This window comes from Rhinatrema bivittatum, chromosome 12 (assembly GCF_901001135.1).
Source record: "Rhinatrema bivittatum chromosome 12, aRhiBiv1.1, whole genome shotgun sequence".
NCBI classification, from domain to species: Eukaryota; Metazoa; Chordata; class Amphibia; order Gymnophiona; family Rhinatrematidae; genus Rhinatrema; species Rhinatrema bivittatum.
Window position 1 is genome coordinate 29960408 of NC_042626.1, and position 23240 is coordinate 29983647.

At 45.8% G+C, this 23240-nt stretch overlaps 1 protein-coding gene across 1 annotated transcript in view; it reads left to right on the plus strand.

Moving 5' to 3' along the window:
- Positions 1–20756, plus strand: part of ALG9 (ALG9 alpha-1,2-mannosyltransferase) — a 100706-nt gene extending 79950 nt beyond the window's left edge. Inside the window, exon 15 of the mRNA XM_029573147.1 lies at positions 19380–20756. Coding sequence (XP_029429007.1) covers positions 19380–19503 — 124 coding nt within the window. The 3' untranslated portion in view covers positions 19504–20756. The remainder of the gene's footprint in view (positions 1–19379) is intronic.
- Positions 20757–23240: the final 2484 nt, after the last annotated feature.

Consider the following 23240-nt stretch of genomic DNA (forward strand, 5'->3'; position numbering starts at 1 on the left):
AAAATCCGAGGGAGCAGCACACGATGTAGTGGGTAAAGGCATTGTGATATGGGCGGGCACCGATTAGGAAATAGACCTTGGGCTGATCGCATCTGATGATCTCAAAGGAGTGAAAGAGAGTGATCAGGGCAGTGACCAGAGCCGGAAGGATCCTAGTGTGCACAGGGAGAGGCATAACCAGTGGAAGTGGTTATGGAATGGGCAGGGCCCTGGTGAGACCTCACCTGGAGAATATCATGTCCACTTCCGGAGCCGAGACAGGCTTCCAAAATTGTATGGGATATGCACCAAAAGCAATAAGGACTTAAAAATCTAGGATTACCCTAGAGGAGAGGAGAGGCCGGGGCTATGATAAAAAACAAAGGAATCGATAATGCACGAGCAGCAAACCTTTCCCGGAGGGCAGGGTGTGAGGCTCCAAGGAGGCAGACTCGGGAAGCAACATCCGGAAAGTATTGTGCATGTATGGCATGGACTCTCGGTGGAGGTGATAGAGACCAAAATGGTTTACAGAATTCAGGAAGGCCTGGGGTAAGCACAGAGGACCCCTAGCTGCAAAGAACTGAGGGGAAAGCCATGCCCTGGGAATGACACTGGGGGGAAACCTAGACAGGCCTCAGTGTCCTCTGCCATCACAGTCTGTTTCTTGTGCGCCAGCAGGGGGGTAAAACCAGCCCTGAATCGGCTGCTTAAGGGGAAACAGTGGAGTCAGCAGGCAAGCCTAACGCCTAACATCGCTGGAAGGATGGGGTGGCTTTGCACAATCTCTTGTTACCCGTGCAGTGAGAGATGAGACAACCTTTGTAGGCTTCTTTCTTGCTGAGAGAAGCTAATAAAATTAGAGCCGCTCTGTGTTTTCTTTTCTTTTTTTTTCTTCTTTAATGGCACTTCCACTTCTGCGTCATTCCAGACCTCCCGGGGCCCCTGAGGGTGGAGAGAGAAATGTTTTGACTTGCCTGCCTCGACTGCTTGCTGCCTGATAGGTGTGGGTATTCCCATTAAAATTCAGTGCACACCAGCACTTCCAGCAAATACTGCTCTCTGCCCTCCTCTGCATTTCGCAGATAAAAAGCCGACGTAATTTCAGTTTAAATTTCTGGGAAACGAGGGCTTCAGTGCGGTGTGATTAGCTTCGAATGGGCGGCGGGCATCCGTGAAGTTTGAGCAAGCCCCTGCTGACGTCGGCCCGTGCCATTCGAGGTCCCCTTCTTAACATCGCCCATTAGGAGCGAGAATCGCTTTCTCTTTGGTGCCGTTGGACCTAAGTCCCTTCCACGTCGGAAGAGACAATGACAAGACTTGGTGTGAACGTGCCGAGCTGCCATCAGTCCAAGAGATAGCAGAGCTCCATCCTCCAGGAGACGTGAAAGATTTTGCCTGCGCTCTATCTGCCGTTGGAATCCAGTTGCTTACAAAGTCATTTCTCATGATTGCAACCACTTGAGTCGGTGGCTAGCTCAGCAGATGCTGTAATAGTGACTCTTCTGGCTGCTTTAAGTCATTTCCAGGTGTACGTTGCCTCTGAATATTGCCCTCCCTCGACATGGCTAAAAGTATGGGCATCGTTTCCACTACGCGCGTGATTTTACGCACCTTTCGGGGAGGCGTTTCCAGGGGGATCGGAAAACAACCTATGTAGATTGCATTTTTCAAGTTCCTGTGCGTTTATTTTTCATAGAATATCTACCTGCATGAAAAGCAGCAGTAAAAAAGTCCACAGGTCGTTTGTATCCGCCTCTGGGCTCACAGGGAAGGGATGTACTTAATTCCTCGTTGAAATTTGGTTTCAGGTCTCTAGGTTAAGAGTCATCGCAGACTTTGTCCAAAAGCAGACAGTCTGATCAGTATCCCCACAAAGTGTCAGCGGGCTGTTGTCCACTCATAGATGCTCATGGAGATACCTCCGCCATGTCTCTGGTGCCCGTGCTGTGTAAAAATGTTCAGAAGCCGTGACAGGAGGAGGAATAGCAAGGCTATTGCTGCTCTCACCCAGGAGACCTGAGTCGCAAAGAGATGACGTGGCCCTCCCGAGAGCCCACGGGAGTCTGTGATGGAGAAAATGTTAACTTGCTATTGAGGACTTTCTCTTAGCTGAAATGTTCTGATTTAGTAGTGTTCGCCACATTTCTTCAAGGGCGGGCTATCGGATCTGGGTTTCAGGGTAAACCAGCATATGCAAATTAACCTGATTCTTAGATTAAATATATGCAAATGTATCTGCATGCACAGCTGTAGCCGCATTAGCTGTTGGAGCTAATTTCAGAGCCTTCTCAGGTTCTTGGAAGCAGCGTTTAGCTGAGCCCTGGTTTGGCTCTATCAGTTTCTCGCCTTCCCGCAAGCCCTGCGTGGCCGATTTTGACCTTTAGTTTGACGCCACTGCATGAGAGTGGAGAAGTGACAGCAGGTAGGCAGGGTCTATAGGACATACGCTTGGCTCCCGGCCTGCCTTTTGACCCTGCGGTTCAGGGTAATCGGCGTGAGATCTGGGCCCACAGCACCCATCTCGAGCTAGTCTTGGGAAATCGGAACGCGGCAAATCAGCGTAAACATATTTAAGAAATGTTGCAGCACTTCCAGCCTAGGCCAGACCCTGCAGCAGGAGAGTGAGCATTTCTGCAACTTTATTAAACAGACTGGCTTTTATTTTTTCATTGCTTTGAAGTAAATCCTCTTGCGCTTTGCATATTAGCCAGGGTAATGAGCTGAACACAGATCCTCTGTCAATGTGGCACACTTAATCATGGCATCAGACAGTCCTGGTGTTAAGTCATCTCAAACTACCTGACTAAAAAGGTCAGCCAGGTTGCAGTGCTGTTACCCACAAGTGCATAGCTTATGCAGCCTCACAAGCAGGAACTACACTACTAAAATACAATTAAGAAGGAGGCCTACAACTGAGGCCCTAGCGGTCTGTGAGGGCCAGTGCAGCCTTGTGGGATTACCATGCTCAGGCCTGGAGTGGAGGGGAAGTGTCTGTGGTGACTCCTGCTAGCCATGCAGCCACACTGAGGTGTAACAGAGGGCATGTGTTTCGGCCCTTGGGCCTGCAAGGGTTTCTGAAGGTCACCAGCGCATGCCATCCTAGCCTGAGGGTGTACAAACAGCAAAGGGAAAAATGGGTATGAAGAAATGCAAAAGGTTAAAATATTTTTTCGCAACGTTTGAGGCTTGATGTGTGCTGATTCTTCCCGTCACGGTGCTCCGGCCCCCTGTGCAGTCGGCCCACACAGTGTCGGAGAGGCCGCACACTAGGTCACTGGCCTATGAATTGGCTGAAATACAAAAGAATCGCCCACTATCCTAATGATCTGGAACTAATTATTGGAATGAGTGAGCATTTTTCACTCCAAAAAAAAAAAATGTTGTAATTTTCTTTCAGTGGCTCTGATTTAAACAAATATTTTGTAAGATGTCTAAATTAGCATAACACTATCTCTTTTTTTTTATGTTTTGTATTTATTGACTCTGTGAAAGGGGTTAGAAGCAAGTTCCAGTCCATAGAGAAAAGAATAAAAAAAATGATTCTGCTGATGCAGGGTTTCCCCGGCCCTCTCCTGGAGGGTTTGCCCCCGAAAAATATGCGTGACAGAGCTTTGCATACCCTGGGTCTCAAGTGCATGCAAATCTATCTCATGCATATTCATCGTGGCTATCCTGGCTAGGTGTGCCTCCAGGGGAGGGCTGGCAAACACTGTACTGATGAGCCGCTATATGGCATCTAGTGACTCAGGCTAGTGCTAGACTCCCCTAGATAGCCTTTGAGCCCAGCTAGCCTTTGAGACCAGCTAGCCTTTTTTTAAAATTTATTTATTTATTTATTTAGCTTTTGAAACTCAGGCCAAGGGAAATGACAGATTCGCTGCTTCTTAAGTGAGAGCAAGAAGCGATAAGCGACCTTGAGCTTCGATTGTATTCTCTCCCCCCCCCCCCCTGCTTTTCTTCCTCCTGTGCTTCACCCCCTTCTTCCCTCAGTTTAATTGTTAAAACCGAAAGCCCTCTCCCCAAGCCCCTTCTTTGTGCACTTTCCGTATCGGCGCCTCGCAGCTGGAGCAGAAAGGGCCTCGCGGCGGGAGGGGAGCGGAAAGGGGACCGGGTTGCCGTGGCAACGGGGCTCAGCCCCCCGCGCCTGCTGCGCCACCTCGACAGCTTTGAGCTGCCAGGGGATGCACTTTCTCTGTCACCGGATCAATTAAAACGGACCTTGGCTGTCAAGAGTGGGTGCAGGGCCAAATGCTGCTTTGCCAGTCAAGATAACCGTGCAGAGTTATGTGCGCTACTCGCGCTGGGTGTCATAATATAGCGTTCTGCTTTCCCCCTGCTCGCTCTGGGTAAGTCTACATTTAATGACGGGGACACCAGGATAATGTTAGACATTTAGCCGTGAAATCGAAGGACTGAATATTGCTTAACGTACAGAAGAGCCGGATGGATTCAAGAGCCGCCTTCTGCCTGGAAATTCAAAGCACTGTTTTCTCGCCTCCAGCCACTTGACGGTGTATGGAATATGCGTGATTTTGGCATCTGATCGCATGTTTGTTTGTTTGTTTTAAAGTAATTTCTCTTAGTAATAGTTGTGTTCAGCACTCCCGACTGTCTGAACGGATTCGTACCCTGGTTGCACCTGTTCTGAGAGGGAGAGTTAGAGGATTATGTGACCGTCCACCGCTTAGAAACGGATGACCCGTCCGGAGTCGTGCGTGTCCACACGGGAGCCAAGAGAGAACAGCAACAGCACAAAAGAACTGAAGATCTGGGGGGGGGTTTTTGGCGGTGCCAACTCTGTTCCGGCACGTCATTTTATGAAAACTTGTGGGATCACTGAAAATAAAAAAGCCCAAATACTAGTAATAGAAAGTAAAAGCAAATACAAAGTAGCATGCTCAACAATGACAGAAAATGAGGGTTATAAAGCAAGGAGTGAGGGAAATGGCTATTAGCACAACCTAAACCAACAAAAAGTGATAGATTCCTCTGGGAAGTGGTGGGCAGTCGGACTGCTGCATCGGCTTTCCCGTAGACCTCTTGCAGTTTCCTAATAATCTGCACGCTCCACGTTTAGGGATGTTTTGGGCGTGCTTTCTCAGGTGGCCTGGTTCCCTTTAACCTCCTAAGCTCCGCTGCCTGGCTACAAGGGAGGGGAGGGGAGAATTTTGAGTTGCTCGCACTTTGGAGAAGCACTTTTAGCCTGCATGGATTGCAGTTTATTTTTAAAGAAGAAACTCCTCTTCCTTTTAAAAAATTAGCAGTTGCAAAGTCTACGCAGCACAGTCGGCCGCGTGCTTTGCAACTGCTGTTTTGAGAGGATAGCCAAGCGGGGTTTATATCTGAAAAAGGACTGCACGCACACTGACCTAAACGCAGCCTCGGGAATGCCCTTCTTTAACCTTGCTCAAAGTAATAGCTGTCAGGTACTTTTCAGCAAGGCCAGGGGGAGGCTGGTTTTCGGCCCAGGTCTCCTACCTGAGAAAAGAGTGGGCCCAGGCAAATGCCTTTCAGAACTCTCCCCTTGCATTGTCGTCCCTTGAATGACGTGCGGTGAGTACCAATCTGACAGCTGGCCCTGGGTATGAGAGCGCCCTTCTCATACCTGCAGACGGGCATGCCCTGCTGGGTCCTGTGCAGTAGAACTCCGCTGCTTTCGTGTTCCTTCTTTGAGCGCAGAATACTTATCGGAGAGCTGTGCCTGGTCCAGAGCTGGAGAGAAAAACAAAAAGAACATGGGGTAAACGGAGAAGATCTCTGCTGGAGTGGTAGGGATTGCAGACAAGATAGGCTGTAGGGTCGTCTTCTGCCATCGTGTTGCTCTGTTTTATAGAGAAGGAGTAAAGCGAGGCACGCACGTCCAAGAGCCAACGTGCAAAATTCCATCAAGGTGTAACTTGCTGCAGAATGTTTGCCCGAGTCGTCAGGAGTGCGTAGGAAAGCTTCCCAGAGCTAGCCACCACTTGTTACTGACATCCATGTGGCACCTTGCCCAAATATCCATTGACCTTGGTAGCATGTTACAAGGCGGTCTTTGCGTAGGAGTGAGTTGGTGGGCCAGTCTTAAGTGGCTCAGTGGTAGTGTTGTGCACTGGCATGTGGAGAACCTGGTTTTGGGGACTAGGACTGCTGAGAAGACAGTGTTTACAGTCCTTGTGAGGGGGTGCAGGGGGTGGTATCCCAGCGATCGCACAGTGCAGACAGAAGTGGCCAGACTAAAGGTCCATGTTATGGATTCTGCAGCAAGTTGCAGTTTGTGGTCCCCTGGCTGCGGTCTTGTCACCGCAATGGCTGGGCAGAGTTGGGAAGGGGAATACAAAAAAAAACCAAAACCCAAAACGGGATAAATCCCTCTGGGTACCTGGAAATGAAGGCTCATGGGGCTGGATTCCAGGAGCAGCCAGTTCTGATTGAGCTGAAAAACCCAGAGGAGCAAGAGGAGACGGCTGGGCCCAACCAAAAAAGAAATGAGTGCATTGTTAAGTGTTCATTTCCAGCAGGCAGGCAGCATAGCAGGACTTACCCTCACAAATGACAAAATATGAAACAAGAGACAGTTCATCCTAAGTTCAGGTGCTGCAACTGAGTTTTATAATTGTCATGGCAGACGTTTAAACAGTCATGGGAAAGCAGATTCCAAACCCGAGCATTCTTCATCTGTAAAGTATCCAGCCGGGACAGGAGAGCGGCCAAAGTCAGTGATGTTTCTCTGGTACTGCATTCTGTGCAAATAGCACCAAAACTAGGGCACCTGTCCTCTAGTTACTTCAGCTTAAACTGGCAAAAGAGAAGTTTGCACCCTGCCATTCTTTGATGCCAGTAGTGCATGACACTACTGCGTTTTGATATATCTCGGGTAAGTGTAACGTTTCCAGTTACAAACGTCTGCCCTAGTGACCCGGGAGGCTAATAGGTGTTCACCCGGAGACTGATATTCAGAGGTTTTGTTGCAGTAACAAAAACTAAACATTTTCAAAAAATTTCTTCCCGTTGCTGGACTAATCTTCATCCAGCTATCTCGTTACCCAGGCAAAAATGGAGCCAGGTAAAAAAAAAAAAAAAAGAGAGAGAGACGGCACAGAGGGGCGTGCTGGGGGCAAGGCTAAACATTAACGACCCAGATAGATTCAGCGGAATGCTTATCCAAGTATGTTCTGCCGAATGTCTGGGAAACGTCGCCAGACTCCCCTTCCCACTCACTGCTGACCTCCTTCTGTCCGGGGGAAATATTTAGTCACCTTGCATTAAATGCATTAGAGGTTTTGCTGCTCACATGTGCTGCACTCTGAGCATTAATAACTGAATCCATGACTTCCTTTTTACTTCCAAAATCTTACAGGAACAAGATGGAATTAACTATGGTTCTTTTGTTTTCTTTTGCCCTGTAGACGTTGGGGTCTAATTATGAGAATGCCTGGATACTTCATATTTGGATGTGTGAAAATGTTTTACTTCTGAGCATTACATTTTAACTGAGGTGATGGCTATGCCACATTAATCTTAAAATAATTCTCCGAATACCATTCTATATGATTCAGTTTGTGACAAAAAAAAAATAATAATAATAAAAGAGGAGGTGGCAGCCTTGCTGTGTGAAGGACCTGAATTCAGCGCCTGAGTTAGGTCCTCCGGTCCCTGAGCTGGCTGGCTGGCTGCTCGGGTTGCTGCAGAGGCAGTGTTCACAGCCCCTTTAGGAGGAGGGAGTCCTGGTCATTGCGCAGTGGTGACACCTAGTGGCTGGATGTGGGCTCCATGCTTGCAGGGTTCCAGAAGGCACCCTGGTGCTAAAGTCCCTAGCTGAGAATGGTCATTGCAATGACTGGGCTAGGTGAACTGGGAGAGGATATAAAACAAACAAAAAAACAACAACAACCTCTAGGTAGTTGTGAATGAAGTCTCATGGCGCTGTAGCCTGAGAGAGGCTGGTTCCAATTTGAGCTGAATACCCCAAAGGAATAGGAGGAAAATGCAGGCCCAAAAAAATGGAATATATGTAAAAAAAATAAAAATATATATATATTCATCTTTACCTGACAATAAATCCACCTGCCCTTGTCAGCAAAAGGGAAGTGTGGATTTTATTGGTGAGTTTGCTAAAAGTGATAGTACATGAAACGTATGCTTGAGACAGATCCAAAAGCAAGGGTGATCATGACAAGAGGGAGAGTGGATTAGGGTCTGCAGTGACACCAATACGTGGGGGCCGCTGACCAAACCACGAGCTCCTTACTGTGTCCCAAAGTAGACATAGCATCTGTTGGACATTTGGTGGCACCCAAAGATAGCTGAATTAGTGCAGCCTTGACCCTTGTGAGGCTTCACCCTTGTTACTCTCCATTTACATAACAGTCTCGCAATCTCCATAACTGAGAACCAAAAACCGCTCTTCCGGACATTGAGAGATTGGTTTAAAGGCCAAGGGCTTTTATGATGATGTCAAGAATTAGAATATTAAAGTGTGGGGGGAGGGGGATTCTGGGTGTGGGAGAAAGTAGTATCGGGGATGAGGAGTGGGTGATTGACAGGGGGGGCAGTGCTGCAGAAGCCCCGGGTAAGGGTTCAGGTGGGATTGAAGCAGGGGGTTGCTATGAGAAGATTTGCAGCAGTTCATGATTTACATGTATTTAGACTAACAACTGGCAAAGTAATTGCTGATTGCTTCTTCTTATTAAAGATTTGAATATACAGATGGTGATATGTTTAGACACCCTTTGTGGGAGGAGATCTCCATGGATGATGCTGAGTAGTACTGAGCTCCCCCAAAAAAAGAATACTAACACTATCTTTGTCACTCTTCAGCTGTCACGGTTTGAAGAAAATATTAAATCTTTTCTAAAATAAGACGCCAGATTTTTTTGAAGCTTAACATAATTGCTAGTTGCACAAAATAACATGACAGGTGGGTGGACGTAGAGCAGACTGAAATTCCCCAAGGAGGAACAAAGGAGTCATGCAGTACCAAATTACTAACTCGCTTGAGAGGTAGTTGCCAACAGTATAGTAGAGTTAAGGTTGCAGGAAGCTGGCCGCGATGTTGTGCTGTCCAGGACACCTTGGGACGCCCATGCTCCAAAGATTAATGGAAGCTCCACTCCTTCCTAATTAAATTTCAGCCACTGGGAGTTGCAAGGTCACCAGTTTGAAAGTACTTGGGACTTTCTGGAGGTGGCTTCTGCAGTCAGGCCTGCCAGTACCACTTAGCACCTCCGTGGTGTTGTATTATTTTCACTGTTGGGTGTCACTTAAGGGGGAATAAAATGTACTCGTCTTACCGAGCTCCAGGCTGGGTGCAGAATGTGGTAGGAACATTCTGTTTCCCAGTTCTCACCGTGTCAACTGCACTTTTAGCGATTTTCAGTGCAAGGTTTCAACAGACGTTTAAGCTGCTTTTTAAGACAGCAATACAGTTTTGTAGGTTCCTTGCTGCTTGCAGTCTTGTTTCCTGAAGAACAGCTGCTGTCATCTAACTTACTGGAATGAAGTGGGATCCTCTTATATTTGTATGAGCATCCAAATACCTGCAGAAGAATGTATTAATGCTCCAGCGTTTTATTATATGCTCTCGGCTGATTGTTAACTGTTTCCTTACCGTTTGTGATCCTGTTCCTACTAGAACACAAGGCATCTTCTCCTTAAAATATGATTTTCTTAAGGCTTCTTTTCCCAAGGCAATTAAAGGAGAGGTTGTTAAGTTACAGCGATGTCAGAAAATGGGAGCTGGAGGAAATGGCTGCTACCAGAAAGAAATACGTAATTGGTGATGGCAAAGAAAAGAAAAATCATAGTTTCTATGACAACTCTGACAGATGCACAGTGGCAAGCATTCATTGTAGCACCTCGTTTCATAGCCCTCTTGAAAGTGTTTTTGTAAGCTTTTTGGAGACCACCACACTAATTACTGCACCTAAGAAGCGCCAACTCTGAAGGCAAGAGCTGATTAAAGGCCTTCAGCTGTGTGAGAAGACCTATTAGCAAGGGTGGAGCTCAGTGGTTTGACGATGGCTCTGGGTCACAGGGAGCAGCCGTGCATCTGGTTCTGGATGTTCAGTCGTGTGTGTGTGTGTGTTTTTTTAAAAACAAACTAAAAACAATGCACGTTCTATCAGAGCAAGTTGTTAGACCATTTTCCATTGTAGACAATAAATGCTACAGAAAAGTCGTGTCTAGAGTTTAGTGACGGCAGTAAGACGGGGCTTCCCCGACCTGTCCTGGGGGACCCTACAGCCAGTTGGGTTTTCAGGATATCCACAATGAATATGCATGAGATACATTTGCATATACCTAGTCTCCATGGTATGCAGATTTATCTCATGCATATTCATTGTGGATATCCTGAAAACCCAGACTGCCGGGGGGGGTGTTCCCCAGGACCGTTTTGGGAAGCCCTGCAGTAAGAGACGTCTTTAGATGCTTTGCAGCGTGATTTCCACTGAAAATCAAGTGGGAGCAAGTTTCTCCAAGTTCAGTGCCAGACCTGCTTTGAATCGCTAGCCAGTGTTGTAGCCACGAAAGTACTCCCGGCTTGAATGACAACAACCGTGGGAAGCTGCGGGAGCGCTTCTTGATGCCACGTGACTGACACGCTTGTGTGGCATTGCACTTCTTTTGCACTCTAATCTTTTTCATTTGAAGGCTGTGCTTCATTAGATGATAATCTTGTGTGCCAGCCGTGGGACTTGGGGGGTTTGCTCAGCCTGAACAAGATTTTGAAATGAGAAATAATCAGCTTTACAGCTGTTGAAAATTGGATGGTACAGAACGTCAGTAATTAACATGTGGTTAAATACCAAGCCCAGTCAACGTTTTAGACTCCTGCACATTTCGGTTCGGTTTAGAAATGTTTGATTTTTAATAATACAAAATATGCGAGGAGTCGAGCACAGCATTGAGCTGGGATTTATTTTTCAGCTGTTTTTGACGGATTATCTTTGTTTTAGAGATAGGAGGGGAGGGGGAATGGGAACATGCTGGGGATATTGTATCCTATAGCCGTGGGAGCCTTTTGAACATAATATTATCTAAGATGCTATTTTTGTTGTGACTTCCAGAACATCCATACAACTTCAAGGATATAATAATGGTTCTCTTTATTACAGTCTTGTTTGTATTAAGGCAAAGTACCACTTGCATGCCCATCTTTTATTGTTCTGATCACAGTGACCCTTGTAGTGCTGTGAATCTCCTTTTTCTGTGTGACATCTTATATTCAGTAAAATATCTATTACTAAAAAAATAATATAGTGTATAAGAAGAAAAGAAGTTGCCACAGTGGGTCAGACTAAGCCCAGCAACAGTGGCCAATCCAGGTTACAAGTAACAGGGAAGTTCCCAAACATTAAATACGTCCCATGCTACTAATGCCAGTAATAAGCAGTAGCTATTTCCTAAGTCAACTTGACTAATAGCAGTTTATGGACTTCTCCTCCAGAAGCTTACCCAAATCTTTTGAAAATCCAGCTACAATAACCGCCCTAACCACATCCTCCAGCAACAAATTCCAGAGCTTAATTGTGCATTGAGTGAAAAATAATTTTATCTGATTAGATTCAAATGTGCTACTTGCTAACTTCATAGTGTCCCTCTAGTTCTTCTACTGTCCGAAAGAGTAAATAACCGATTCACATTTACCCATTCTAGACCTCTCATGATTTTAAACATCTCTATCATATCCCCCCTCAGCTGTCTCTTCTCTAAGCCGAACAGCCCTAACCTTTTTATACTTGCCTCATAGGGGAGCTGTTCCATCCCCTTTATCATTTTGGTCGCTCTTTTCAGTACCTTCTCGATACAACTATATCTTTTTTGAGATGTGGCAACCAGAATTACAACACAGTATTCAATGTGAGGGACCACTGGAGTGATACAGAGGCATTATGACATTTTTTATTTTATTCACCATTCCCTTCCTAATAATTCCTAACATTCTGTTTGCTTTTTTGAGTGCCACAGCCCACTGAACCAATGATTTCCATGATTGTCCACTATGATGCCTAGATCTCTTTCCTGGGTGGTAACTCCTTAGATAGAACCTAACATCGTGTAACTACAGCAAGGGTTATTTTTACTAAAAGGTCTGAAATTTCATTTTTTAGTTCTTTCAGAATCCTGGGATGCATACCATCTGATCCGAGCGATTTGTTACTCTTCACTTTGTCAATCTGGCCTGCTACATCTTCCAGGTCTATGATTTGGTTCAGTTCATCTGAATCGTCACCCTTGAAAACCAATTCCAGAACCGGTATCTCCCCACCATCCTCATTAGTAAACATGGAAGCAAAGAATTAATTTAGTCTTTCCATGAAGGCCTTATCTTCCCTGAGTGCCCCTTTAACCCTTCAATCATCTAACAGTCCAACTGACTCCCTCGTAGGTTTCTTGCTTTGAATATATTTTAAAAAGTTTTTATTATGACTTTTTGCCTCTGTGGCCTGCTTCTTTTCAAATTCTGTCTTAGCCTATCTTATCAATGTTTTACATTTAAATTGACAATACTTGTGCTTTTTCCTATTTTCTTCAGATGGATCCTTCTTTCAATTTCTGAAGGGAGTTATTTTTGGCTAAAATAGCCTCTTTCACTTCACCTTTTAACTATGCCAGCAATCATTTGGCCTTTCTTAATGTGTAGAATACATCTGGACTGCGCTTCTAAGATGGTATTTTTAAACAATATCCATGCCGGTCATACACTCTTAACCTTTGCAGTTGCACCTTTCAGTTTTTTTCTGTTTTCCTCATTCTATCAAAGTTTTCCTTTTGAAAGTTTAGTGCTAGAGCTGTAGATTTACAGATTGTCCCCCTTCCAGTCATTAGTTCAAATTTAATCATGTTATGATCACTGTTGCCAAGTGGCCCCACCAACATTACCTTTCTCACCAAATCCTGTGTTTCACTAAGAATTAGATCTGAATTGCTCCTTATCTTGTCAGTTCCTGAACCAATTGCTCCGTGAAGCAGTTATTTATTCCCGCCAGGAACTTTAGCGCTCTAGCATGCCCTGATGATACATTTACCCAGTCAGCATTGGGGTAATTGAAATCTCCCATTATTACTGCACTGCCAGATTGGTTGGCTTCCCTGATTTATCTCAGTGTAGAACCCCAGTATGAGACTCACTAAGATTACAGACGTTAAAATGGCATGGTCAGATGGGTCAGATGTGGATTTTAGATTTGATTACTTGCCTTTCCAATTCAAAGTGAGTTAAAATCAACTACAGCGGCTAGTTCTCTGCCCCAGAAGGCTTCCAGTGTCATAAAATGGGATGAACAGTTTTTTTTGCAAAAAGCATGTTTTCTGTGCATAAAACATTGTTTAGCTGCAGAAATCATGGTTTGTGTGTAGAAGGCATGATTTCTAGACAAATCCTTTTGCATGTGCAAAAATCCCAAGTCCGAGACCCCTGTACCTCGAACTCCCCATAGAACGACACTAGCTCCAAAACCTTTAGTCCACTTCTTCTCAGGAGTTGCATTTCCAATGTTAAGAAAATATGAGTTAAACCTGTGCAGCTCTGTGCATTGGGGAGTTAGAGCTAATGCTTAACCTAGGATGTGCATGGAGGAGTGCTGATTTGTGCACAGGGTTTTACTCAATGCGTGCACATTATTTTGTACACTAGGTAAACTGAGAGAAAAAATGTGCACACAACCGCACGCTAGCATGTCGTCACACCTTATCCGGAACAAGTACCTGAATCAGGGTCTGGATCTTCACTGTTTTCCCAGAGTCAAACTGACTGTACTTTCCTACCCTGTTTGGTGTCATTGGGTTTGATTTATGCATCCAGTACCCATCTCCCTTCGTACATTTTACAAAGTTAAGAGAAGACCTGATGTGCTTGATTTTGGAACGATAGCTGCAGTTACCTGTAGAAGGTGGCCCCCCCCCCATGCTGTGAACAGTTCACAAAACAGCAAGTGGGTTGCCTGTTTATGGTAAAATGTAGTAAGTTACTCATTCCTGCCATAGATTTCGTGACTAGAAACATCACTAGGAACTAGGTTAATGGCGATCTCTTATCAGCAGCAACTTCTGTGAGGACTGAAAATCAGCCTCTATTGGCAAGGAAAATGCTGGGACTGTGAAAATAGGTGGTGATAAAACAGCATATTTTTTGCATGGAAGACCTGAGAAGTTGATGGAGCTGCGTCAGAGCGAAACGGCCACCAAACTGGTCAATTTGTTTGCTGTCCAGTATGCGTTGCTACTATTGAATGTTGTGTGCTTGACAGTGCAGCCTGTTGATTTTTGATTATTCAGCCTGTGTGAGTTCTGTCCAGTGGTCTTTCTGTAGGAGCTGAGAGCACAACCATGGCCTTTCCGCTCTATGGGATGTTGGGAGAGTGAGCATATAGCTCCTTGTAACCTTGAGTCAATTCTAGCTTTTCCCCCATTACACACAGGAAGATAAGAGTTGTGATTTCCTGTTTGATTTCTCTGAGATAAACATGACTACATCTCCCTGCCTGCAATGGCGTAAAAGCAGAACGACCTCTGTTGTCCTCGTAATATGGAAAGGCACGGTCAGCCTATACATTAGAGACCAGAAACTACCAGTTGGGTCAGGAATTATTGTTATCACCATTAATGCTGAATAGCGCTGTGCATTGGTTTCATCTGTTTCGGTGGTAGGCACGTACCTCGTGAACTTTATGGTCCACGGATAAAAATGGGTAGTTTGCGCTTAGCTCATTATTAAAAAATACACACATACTATCCATTTTTACCCATGTACTTTAAAGTGCATGGCTGATAGCACAAACTTGGTAAAGTTATCCCACTAATTCTGGTTGGAAAATTTGCTGTCCTAAATTATCCACATAACTTAAAAAAAAAAAAACAAACAAACCCAACACCTTGTGCCCAGTCCCCCGCCTTCTACCCCTCAAAACCTTTAAAAAAAACTGTAGTGTGGGCTGGGCAGCTTTGATCACCTTTTAACTCCTCCCCGTCCCCTTCCTGTGAAAGAACAGAGGGCAAAACTCTCCAGGGAGAGGAGCAGAGGCTCCGGTTGAGCTGAACACCAGGCGCTAGTGCCAGTACCAGCCCGCCCTTATTAAGTAATTCACGTCATGGCCGGGTGAAGCAGCCAATCCCTGGGCAGAGCTCTGACAGTAAAGACACTTTTGGGGGTTCAGAGGAGAGGGGATTTGTGGCCACAGTTTTTCTAAAGGTAGGGGATGGGGGGAGTTCAACTTCTCATGGTCCAACAATTTTGAGAGGGGTGGGGGGAGAATCAGCCTCTGCTCGGCTGCTTTTTTTTTTTTAATAGTTTTAAGTGTGCAGTAAGCCGGTGAGTGGCAATAAGCCGGTGAGTGGCAAAGTTACCCCGGTAACTATAGATAAATACCTTCAGTGGAACACTTATCAGGAGACGTTCTGCTGTCTATACGCCTCAAGTTATCTGCGTAACTTTATCAGGATAACGTCTCCGCCCACTGACCTGCTGAATATTTACCTCTCTGTTTTTAAATGAAAACAAAAGTCTTTTATGTTCTTCAAACTCTGCTTGACAAAATCCCTTTGAATCATCTAGACCCTGGTAAATATATGAATGAGAATTTAGTTAAAGGGCCCTATCGGTGTATGCCAATGTATTGCACTGCCTAACATAAACCATAGTGACCCCTGCTCAGCAGCTGTTTCCACACCAGCGATTCCCAAGAGCTTTCAATTAGAGAGCAAAGCAGGTGTGAAAATTCCTACCAGGCTGCAACAGCAAAAAAAATAAAATAAATGTAACGTGGATGCTAAAGAAATGAGAAAGTTGTGATGCACCCTCCAGATGCCTATTGTATATGAGAAAAAAAAAAAAAAAGGTACCTCAGCAAGCAAGATTGAGCCTTGCTGATCTCACACCCTTCTGAGACCGGCAGTCAGTCTCTGGTTGACGTCAGGAAGCGCAGGTTTGACTCTCAGCTGTGGAATTCTCCCCAGCTCTGATAAATGGCGCTGGTAATTGAATTAGAAAGCACTTTGAGTCGCCAGCTAATTATGCCATTCAGGCAGCTGCTTTGTCAAGGTCCATTTCGTTTATGTATGCTCGGAGTGCGACGATTCTGGCATATTAAGGGGAAAATATGACAGCTGCCGGCTGAGGCCCATCTATTTGATGGCTTTTAAGGCCGTGCCACCTGATAGCGCTGATCCATGGCAGCCCTGCCCTCGTCCTTTGCTCTGGCCGTTTTCAAAGCAGCTCCTAACGCAGGCTGTGCCACGCGCCAGCTCTGTTGCCTGCCTTTTCAAAGCTGTGATTTGATGTACAAGAGAGGGTTATATTTTTAACACTATTTAGGACCAATTTTTCCTGTTTGAAAGAATAGATTTTTATTTTATTTTTATTTTTTAACGTGATACTTGCAAGCCTTCTCTTGCAGGAAGAGAAAAAGTAATGGAACAAAACAACGTTGTAGCCTTGTAATTTTCCAAAGAAAGGGCGAGTTTTTGACCTGCCTTGGAATCGAAGAGGCAGCGTGACTTGACTTTTATTCATATAATGCACAAAATTTGGTTGCAGTTTCTTTGGTCTTCCGATCGGGGAGCAGGCTTCCTGCTTTAGCGTCCTTGTAAAAACCGCCTGCCTCCCTACCTTCCCTCTGCCCCTTCTTCCCCGCGCCAACTCAGCCACAATCGATGGGTTTCTCTCTGTCTTTAAGGAGGGTGTCCTGCTGTCTCTTTAATGCTGCACCTGTTCATATCAATTAACACTCACTACACCGATTCCTCGTACAAATCAGTGTTGGTGATATTATCAGTGCTGGCGGAGCAAGATGAAGACGATCTTGTCTGACATTAGGAGAGAACAATTAAGGTGCTCATATATTATTATATTTTCTTTATTTTAGAAAATAGATTTTTTTTTAAGACGTTTTCCTTTGCACTTCAGGATGAGCAAAGAATGGAAGGGAAGGTTTCTCCCCCCATCGATGACGTTTTCATGGTACCCAAAGTTCACCCAGCGGCAGTGGCCCTTCCTTTCATGTTCCCATCCCGCCTTCCCTTAGCCAAGCCCTGGGCCCGGTCCTCTTCATGCTTGCCTGAGCATGCACACCACACCGTATGGGTGAAAACTCTGCTGGGCTCGATCGTCCGCTTGAGCGCTAGATTGCCGTCACACAGCCTTTAATTATAAATCGAGCCCCGCAATTGACTATTTCGTTGGCGCTACGCAGTCTCCTTGTGCTGCCTTATCCAAAAGTGAGAGTCGGGCAACCCGACTCACCTCAGGTAATAGACTCAGCGGCGGTTTAGTTGACAAACAGTGCTTAATCTGTCCAAGAGCCTTTAATAAAGCCGTATTCTGTTATTGGCCACTTGCACAGCTGTTGCCCAAGGCTCGAGGACACTTGTGAAGGATACGGGATCTAGCAGGTGCATGGTTTGCCGCTGCCATTATTCTACATCAGTCCGCCAGGCTGCCTTTAAAAAAAAAAAAAAAAAGAAGCCCTCGTGTTTTAATGAATGGATTTTCCTGGTGTTTAAGTAAATGAGTTCCTGTAGCTGGCTCTGAAAACCAGTTCTTAAAATCATAAATGTAAATGAATTTCTTAGATAGATGCTCCTGGGAGAGGCACGGAGTGGGCTTTCGGAGATTTCTGCTGGGCAGAAGCACTGGCACCAGCTCTCACAAGCGTAGCAGCCTGCTTTCAGCAACAGAAGATGGATTTTCCACCTTCAGGGGAGTTAGGTGTATGTGAGAAAACTCGAAAATGCCATGGTCCATGTGTGATAATTCAGAACCTGGTCAGGAAGGTGTGGCCAAGCAGAAAAAAACCGATCAGCTGCTGCTGGAGCTGAATCTTTTTTATCCCCCCCAGTGTGCTCTGAATCGATTGTGACATATGTGAGTGCAGTCCTGCAGTTGCTCTATGTGTCCATTGTATACTTACAAAAAAACAAAGCTAGAGCACGCACATCATGGACAGGAGTCCCATGAAACGCGTGCAGGTTCTTATTACAAAAAGCGCCAGGTGGACACACATAACCCAGCATTTCACGATGTCAAAGGTTTACACTTTCTAGGTGAATGTGGCCATTTAAATACTAAAATTAACTGTCCAGCAGAGAGTGCTAATCTCGCACCTTGCTTTTTACCAGGACTGATGATAAAGCCCTTCTTTTGTTTGGCGGTTTTTGGGTTTTTTTATTTCCTTTCCTCGCACCATCCTCTTCCTGGCCCCAGGACTAGTGCCCTGGCCACACTTGTCCCCTTGCTGGTGTTGAGAGCTGTAGAGACTGAATCAATTGGTGATGGGTTTTTCAGTAGAACATCATCTTCCGGTAGCAGTGCTCCCCCCACCACTCCCATTGCTTTCACGATGTGGCTGCACCTGACCGAGGGAGGCTCCAGCATGGGTCTTTGACCCTCAGGACTGGCCCGCAGGAAGCCCATTGTTGCCACTCGGACAGAATCTCACACTGCTCTGCCCAGCAGTTGGGGATCAGGTGTGCCTTTCACCGCATTGTCTACAGTGTTTGAGCTGCGTTCGTTCCCGCAGTGGAAGATCCCCTGGCCATGTTACCTTCCTTTCAAAACAATAACTACGTGAACAGAAAATTGTATTGTATGTATTGTTTGAGGAGCCACCTCTCGAGAGGTGCAAATCTTAATGCCTTGGGAAGAACAGGGAGTTCATATTTTTATTTTTTACATACCAGAGAAGGGATAATTGGAGATAGAATGAGCAGCAACTTGAGTTCCATGTCTCTTCTGACAAAACTGTTACTATTAAATTTGGGTGATGCAGCGTTTCAGTGCTCGAGGTGCAGGATTACAGTCCCAAACGGTGGTACAAGTGCCCCCCCCCAATCACACAGCCTGCTGTCCTCGATGAATTGTGTTTCCTTAAAATGCTTCCGTACTGTTTGCAACGAACTGGTGGCCAGCGCTGTTGGGTGTGCAGCGACGTAGGATTCTTGTGCTGGTTCCTAATTTACGGTGCCAGCCTTTTCAAACCAGAGCTTTAGTACTTCTGCCCAGTCTCGAGCCTCCTTGTCTTATTCAGTTTGCCATTACTAATTTTTTTTTATTTTTTTTAGTGAAAGCTAAGGAAACGAGAAAGCCCTGAATCAGTAGCTAGTGAATCTGGAAGGCAAATGAACCTGAAGACAGGAAGTATAATAGCATCAGATAACATCTCTGTTAATATTCAGTTCTGTAGTGGGAAGCTTGATATGAAAACAGATTCAGTGTTGCTAGCAAAACCAGGTTTACCTCATTGCTGTTCTGTGACTTTGTCTGTATTTCTCCTGCTGTTTGTGTACCAACGCCTCCCATCCCTTTATAAATTCTTTTGTGTGTTGCTTCAAACAGATAGGTTAATTACCAGTGCGCAGCCCTAAACAGAGTGATGGGTGTGGGCAGTTTGAAATGGTTCTCCTTTTTTCTCTTGTTTCAGGTCATCAAAGCTGTTCCGTGCGTTTTACGTCCCCTTCCTGTCTGATCAGCACACCACCTATTCCAACTACACCATCCTAAAACCCTGGAGATCAAAGCAAGCCAGGAAAAAAAGCAGAGGTTAGCTGCACACCTGCCCGCCTGAAGGGAGGGAGGAAGGGGCTGGTAGGCCCTGGACTTCAGCAGAAAGTCTCTTCATGACCTTCCCAAAACACTGCGATCAAAGACCTTGAATATTAACCTGCTTGCAGGTGCCTACAAGTCTGTTCCCCGCCCACCTTTTGTGTCTGTCTTTGTTCTTCGGGCGGATGGATTACGCTGATGCAGCGCCTACTTCAGAACATAACATGAAGCTGTCTGTGTTTGTGGTACAAAACAATGTGAATCCTCAAGCCAAACTTGTCTTACCATGGCATTGTGTATTAAGCCTATCTCTTCATTAAGGCTGTCCTTCTGATGTCAGCTGTACCATGTGTAGATACAATCTCTCTCCTTTTTTTAAAGAGACCTTCTATAGTTAGGGCAAGGCATAAGAACATATGTAAGAACAGAAGATATGCCATACTGGGCCAGACCAAGGGTCCATCAAGCCCAGTATCCTGTTTCCAGCAGTGGCCAGTCCAAGTCACAAGTATCTGGCAAGTGCCCAAACATTAAATAAATCCCTTGCTGCTATGCGATTGGTCCTATCACATACCTTTAACCAACCGTTTCCCTTGTATTGGCTTTGACTAGCTATGGTGTAGAGGCGGTCTCCAGAAGCAGTGTCTGAACGCCAGAGATGCACCCTGCCCTTCTTAAACCCAGCCGCTAGCAGTCTCTGGTTCATTTGTGTACAGGCCTTGCCCTCATAGTGGGACTTGTGCATTTCCAGATGCGAACGTCTGCCTGCTTCCCATCAAGATAAAACTTTTTCATCATCGCTTTGGGGAAACAAAAGAAACCAAAACCTCATGGGACTTCCTCGGAAAGGAACCATTTTCTTTGGTTGCGAAAGCGTGAAACAAATAAATGATGATTGTCTGACGTGTCTTAAAGCATGAAGTCGCTGGGCAGCATGGATTATTGAAACAAGCACCCGTACCCTGCTTTTAGCAAACCACCTGCATCCCACCTTCCATCTAATCATGAATGTAAATGAATACATCTGCCTGGACCTGCCTGATAAGAAAGTCTGCGGGATGGCAGTGGCTATTCCAATCATTCCGTGCAGCAGGAATATAGTACAGGTTTCTAATGTTTCAGCCAAAACTTGAAGAGCATTCAATGTAATGACTTTGCTTTTGAAAAAACAAAAAGGGACCGAGTTGGGGGAATGCCCTGTTCTCAGATGGTTTCTCCCACAGAAGGGGAAGTGAATAAAGTTCAGTGTATTTCTCTTTTTTTTCCTGGTCAATCCCATTTGGGTGTGGGGCTGCTATATTTCTCTCTTTGTTTTCTGCCCCAGGGAATCTGCAATGTTTCTAGGCCCAGCTCCAGCTTGGTTGGGCCACGTTGCAGATAAGGAGGGTGGCGAGGGTCAACGGGCAGCCAGCTGGGTGGCCTCTGGAAGAGGAAAAAGCTTTTGTTTCTTTCCAAGGTTGTAAATAATAACTTGCACTATAAGACTGTGGTGTGACTGGAGACTGCACCTATCAGAAAGGTATCGTGCCGACACCTCAAGCAGGCTGCATTAGAGCAGAATGTGAAAACAACCAGGAATTGACAAAACATCACAAGGACATAAGTGCCATGCTGGGTCAGACCAAGGGCCATCGAGCCCAGCAGCCTCTCTTACTGTGGCCAGTCCAGGTTGTGAGTACCTGGCAGATCCCATAAAGTAGATCTAATTCCTGTTACTCACACCCAGGGATAGCAGTGGCTTTCTTTAGTCCGCCTGGCTGATAATGTGTTAAGGACTTTTTCTTCAGGAACTTCTCCAAACCTCTTTTAAGCCCCTGCTATGCTCGTCGCCTTGATCACGTCCTCTGACTACAAATTCCACAGCTCGAGAGTGCATCGAGTGAAAAAGTATTTCTGCCACGTTCTGAATCTGCGGGTTGCTAGTTTCATGGAGAGTCCCCCTGGTTTTAGAATTATTTGAAAGGGTAAATAGCCGTCCTTTATTTACCCGTTCCACCCCACGCATGATTTCTATAAACTTTTCTCATCTGCCCTCTTTGCCAAGCTAAAGCCCCCAAAGCCTGCGCAGCCTCTCGTCACAGGAGAGATGCTCCTTCCCCTTTATCGTTTTTGGCCCCCCTCCTCTGCTCCTTTTGTGCTTCTGCTATGAGTTTCTTGAGATGGGGTGACCAGGACCCACAACACTCCAGGCGCAGTTGCACCATGGATTGATACAGGGGCAGTTTATATTTTCCATTTTATTCTCCATTTCCTTTTCAGATCTTTCCTAACATTCTAATTGCTAAAGTGTCATCTGTTTTCATCGCTGTCCTAGGATTTAAGAGGTGACTGGTGGATGCTGTTATTAAAAGTATTTTCCATGCACATAAAAAAAAGGTTGAAGTATAGATCCTACTTTTCCAGTGCTCTGTAAGGTCCATATCCAAATGGGTTTGAATTTCCTGCCTGTTTGACTGCCCCCTAATTATCCAGTTGTTGCTATCCAGCTAATTTGTTAGATGGCAAAGTCAGGGGCATTCTGTGGCGGAGCAAAGATAGCTGAATAACATAGCCAGACAATGCCAATATTCTGTGTCATCCGCCTAATTTTAGGGCTGCTGCAGAGCAGGCCTAAAGTTAACAAGGTAGGTGTGTACCCAGATAACTTAAATCTTAACTGGCTATAGTCAAAATATAGCTGGTTAAGTAACCCCCCCTCCCCCCCAAAAAAATACCCTCGGGGGCAGCAGGCCTGATCCTCCCCCCCCCCCCCCCCCCAAAAAAAATAAATCTGTAAAACTGATGTTGGGCATATCCCCTACTGGGGCCCTCTCCAAGTAAAGTAACATATTTTGAGGGCCATAGCAGCCTCGCCCCCTCCACCCTGATTTAGAAAACCCAAATGGGTCTCCAGGACCCCCCCTCCTATCTCAACCCTTCTGTCCCCTCCAAACAAAAAAATCCCCGAGGCTGCCAGGAATGTGGGATATTTGTACTCCTCCCGGCACTGAATGCCATAGAGGGCAGTATGAATGTATTATGCTCCTGGAGGCTTGGTGGATGTTTGGGTTGGGAGTAAGGAAAGTAGGGGTTAGAAGGGAGCCAGAGGCTGCTTGCTATTTTCTAAATTAAGGAGCTGGGCAGGGAGGTTCCTTGAGCTGTATGGCCTGAAACATATTTTCCTGTTCATACCCAGATCAGTCCAGTCTCCTGTGATTATACCTCCATTCCAACAGATGGAGACAGAGAAAGTTGCACTGGCATATAACCCGGTGTGCCACCTGCAGTCCCTCAGTATTTCTCTGTCTCCCGCAGATGGATAGAGGAGCAATCCCTGCAGTCTGGAAAAAAAAAAAAAGAGGGATTTTAAATTCTATTTGGTTATCCTCCCAGGAGGTTGCGACGGCTGAGTGGGGCTATCCTTCCTGGTGTCGAGGAACATGAGCAGGGGGTTGGGGGCCTGGGCTGGCTCATTTGGGGGGTTATAACTGGTGGGGCTGGTTCCCTCTTCCCCCAGGAGAACAATCGCTCTGCAGCAGCTCTTCTTTTGTGGAAGTCTTGCTCGGCTTCCTTGGTTTTAAGTAAAGTTTAAAAAAAAAAAAAAAGTAAGAAGAAGTGATATGGTGTTGGGGGCCTTGGAGTGACTGCTGGGAGGTGAGCGTGTGGGCAGCGGAGCCTTGGCTGAGGGCGCGGCACAGCTGGGCTGTTTTGCTGTATGGTCGGGCTTCTTTGCAGTCAGCATGACTTCAGGTTATGGTGC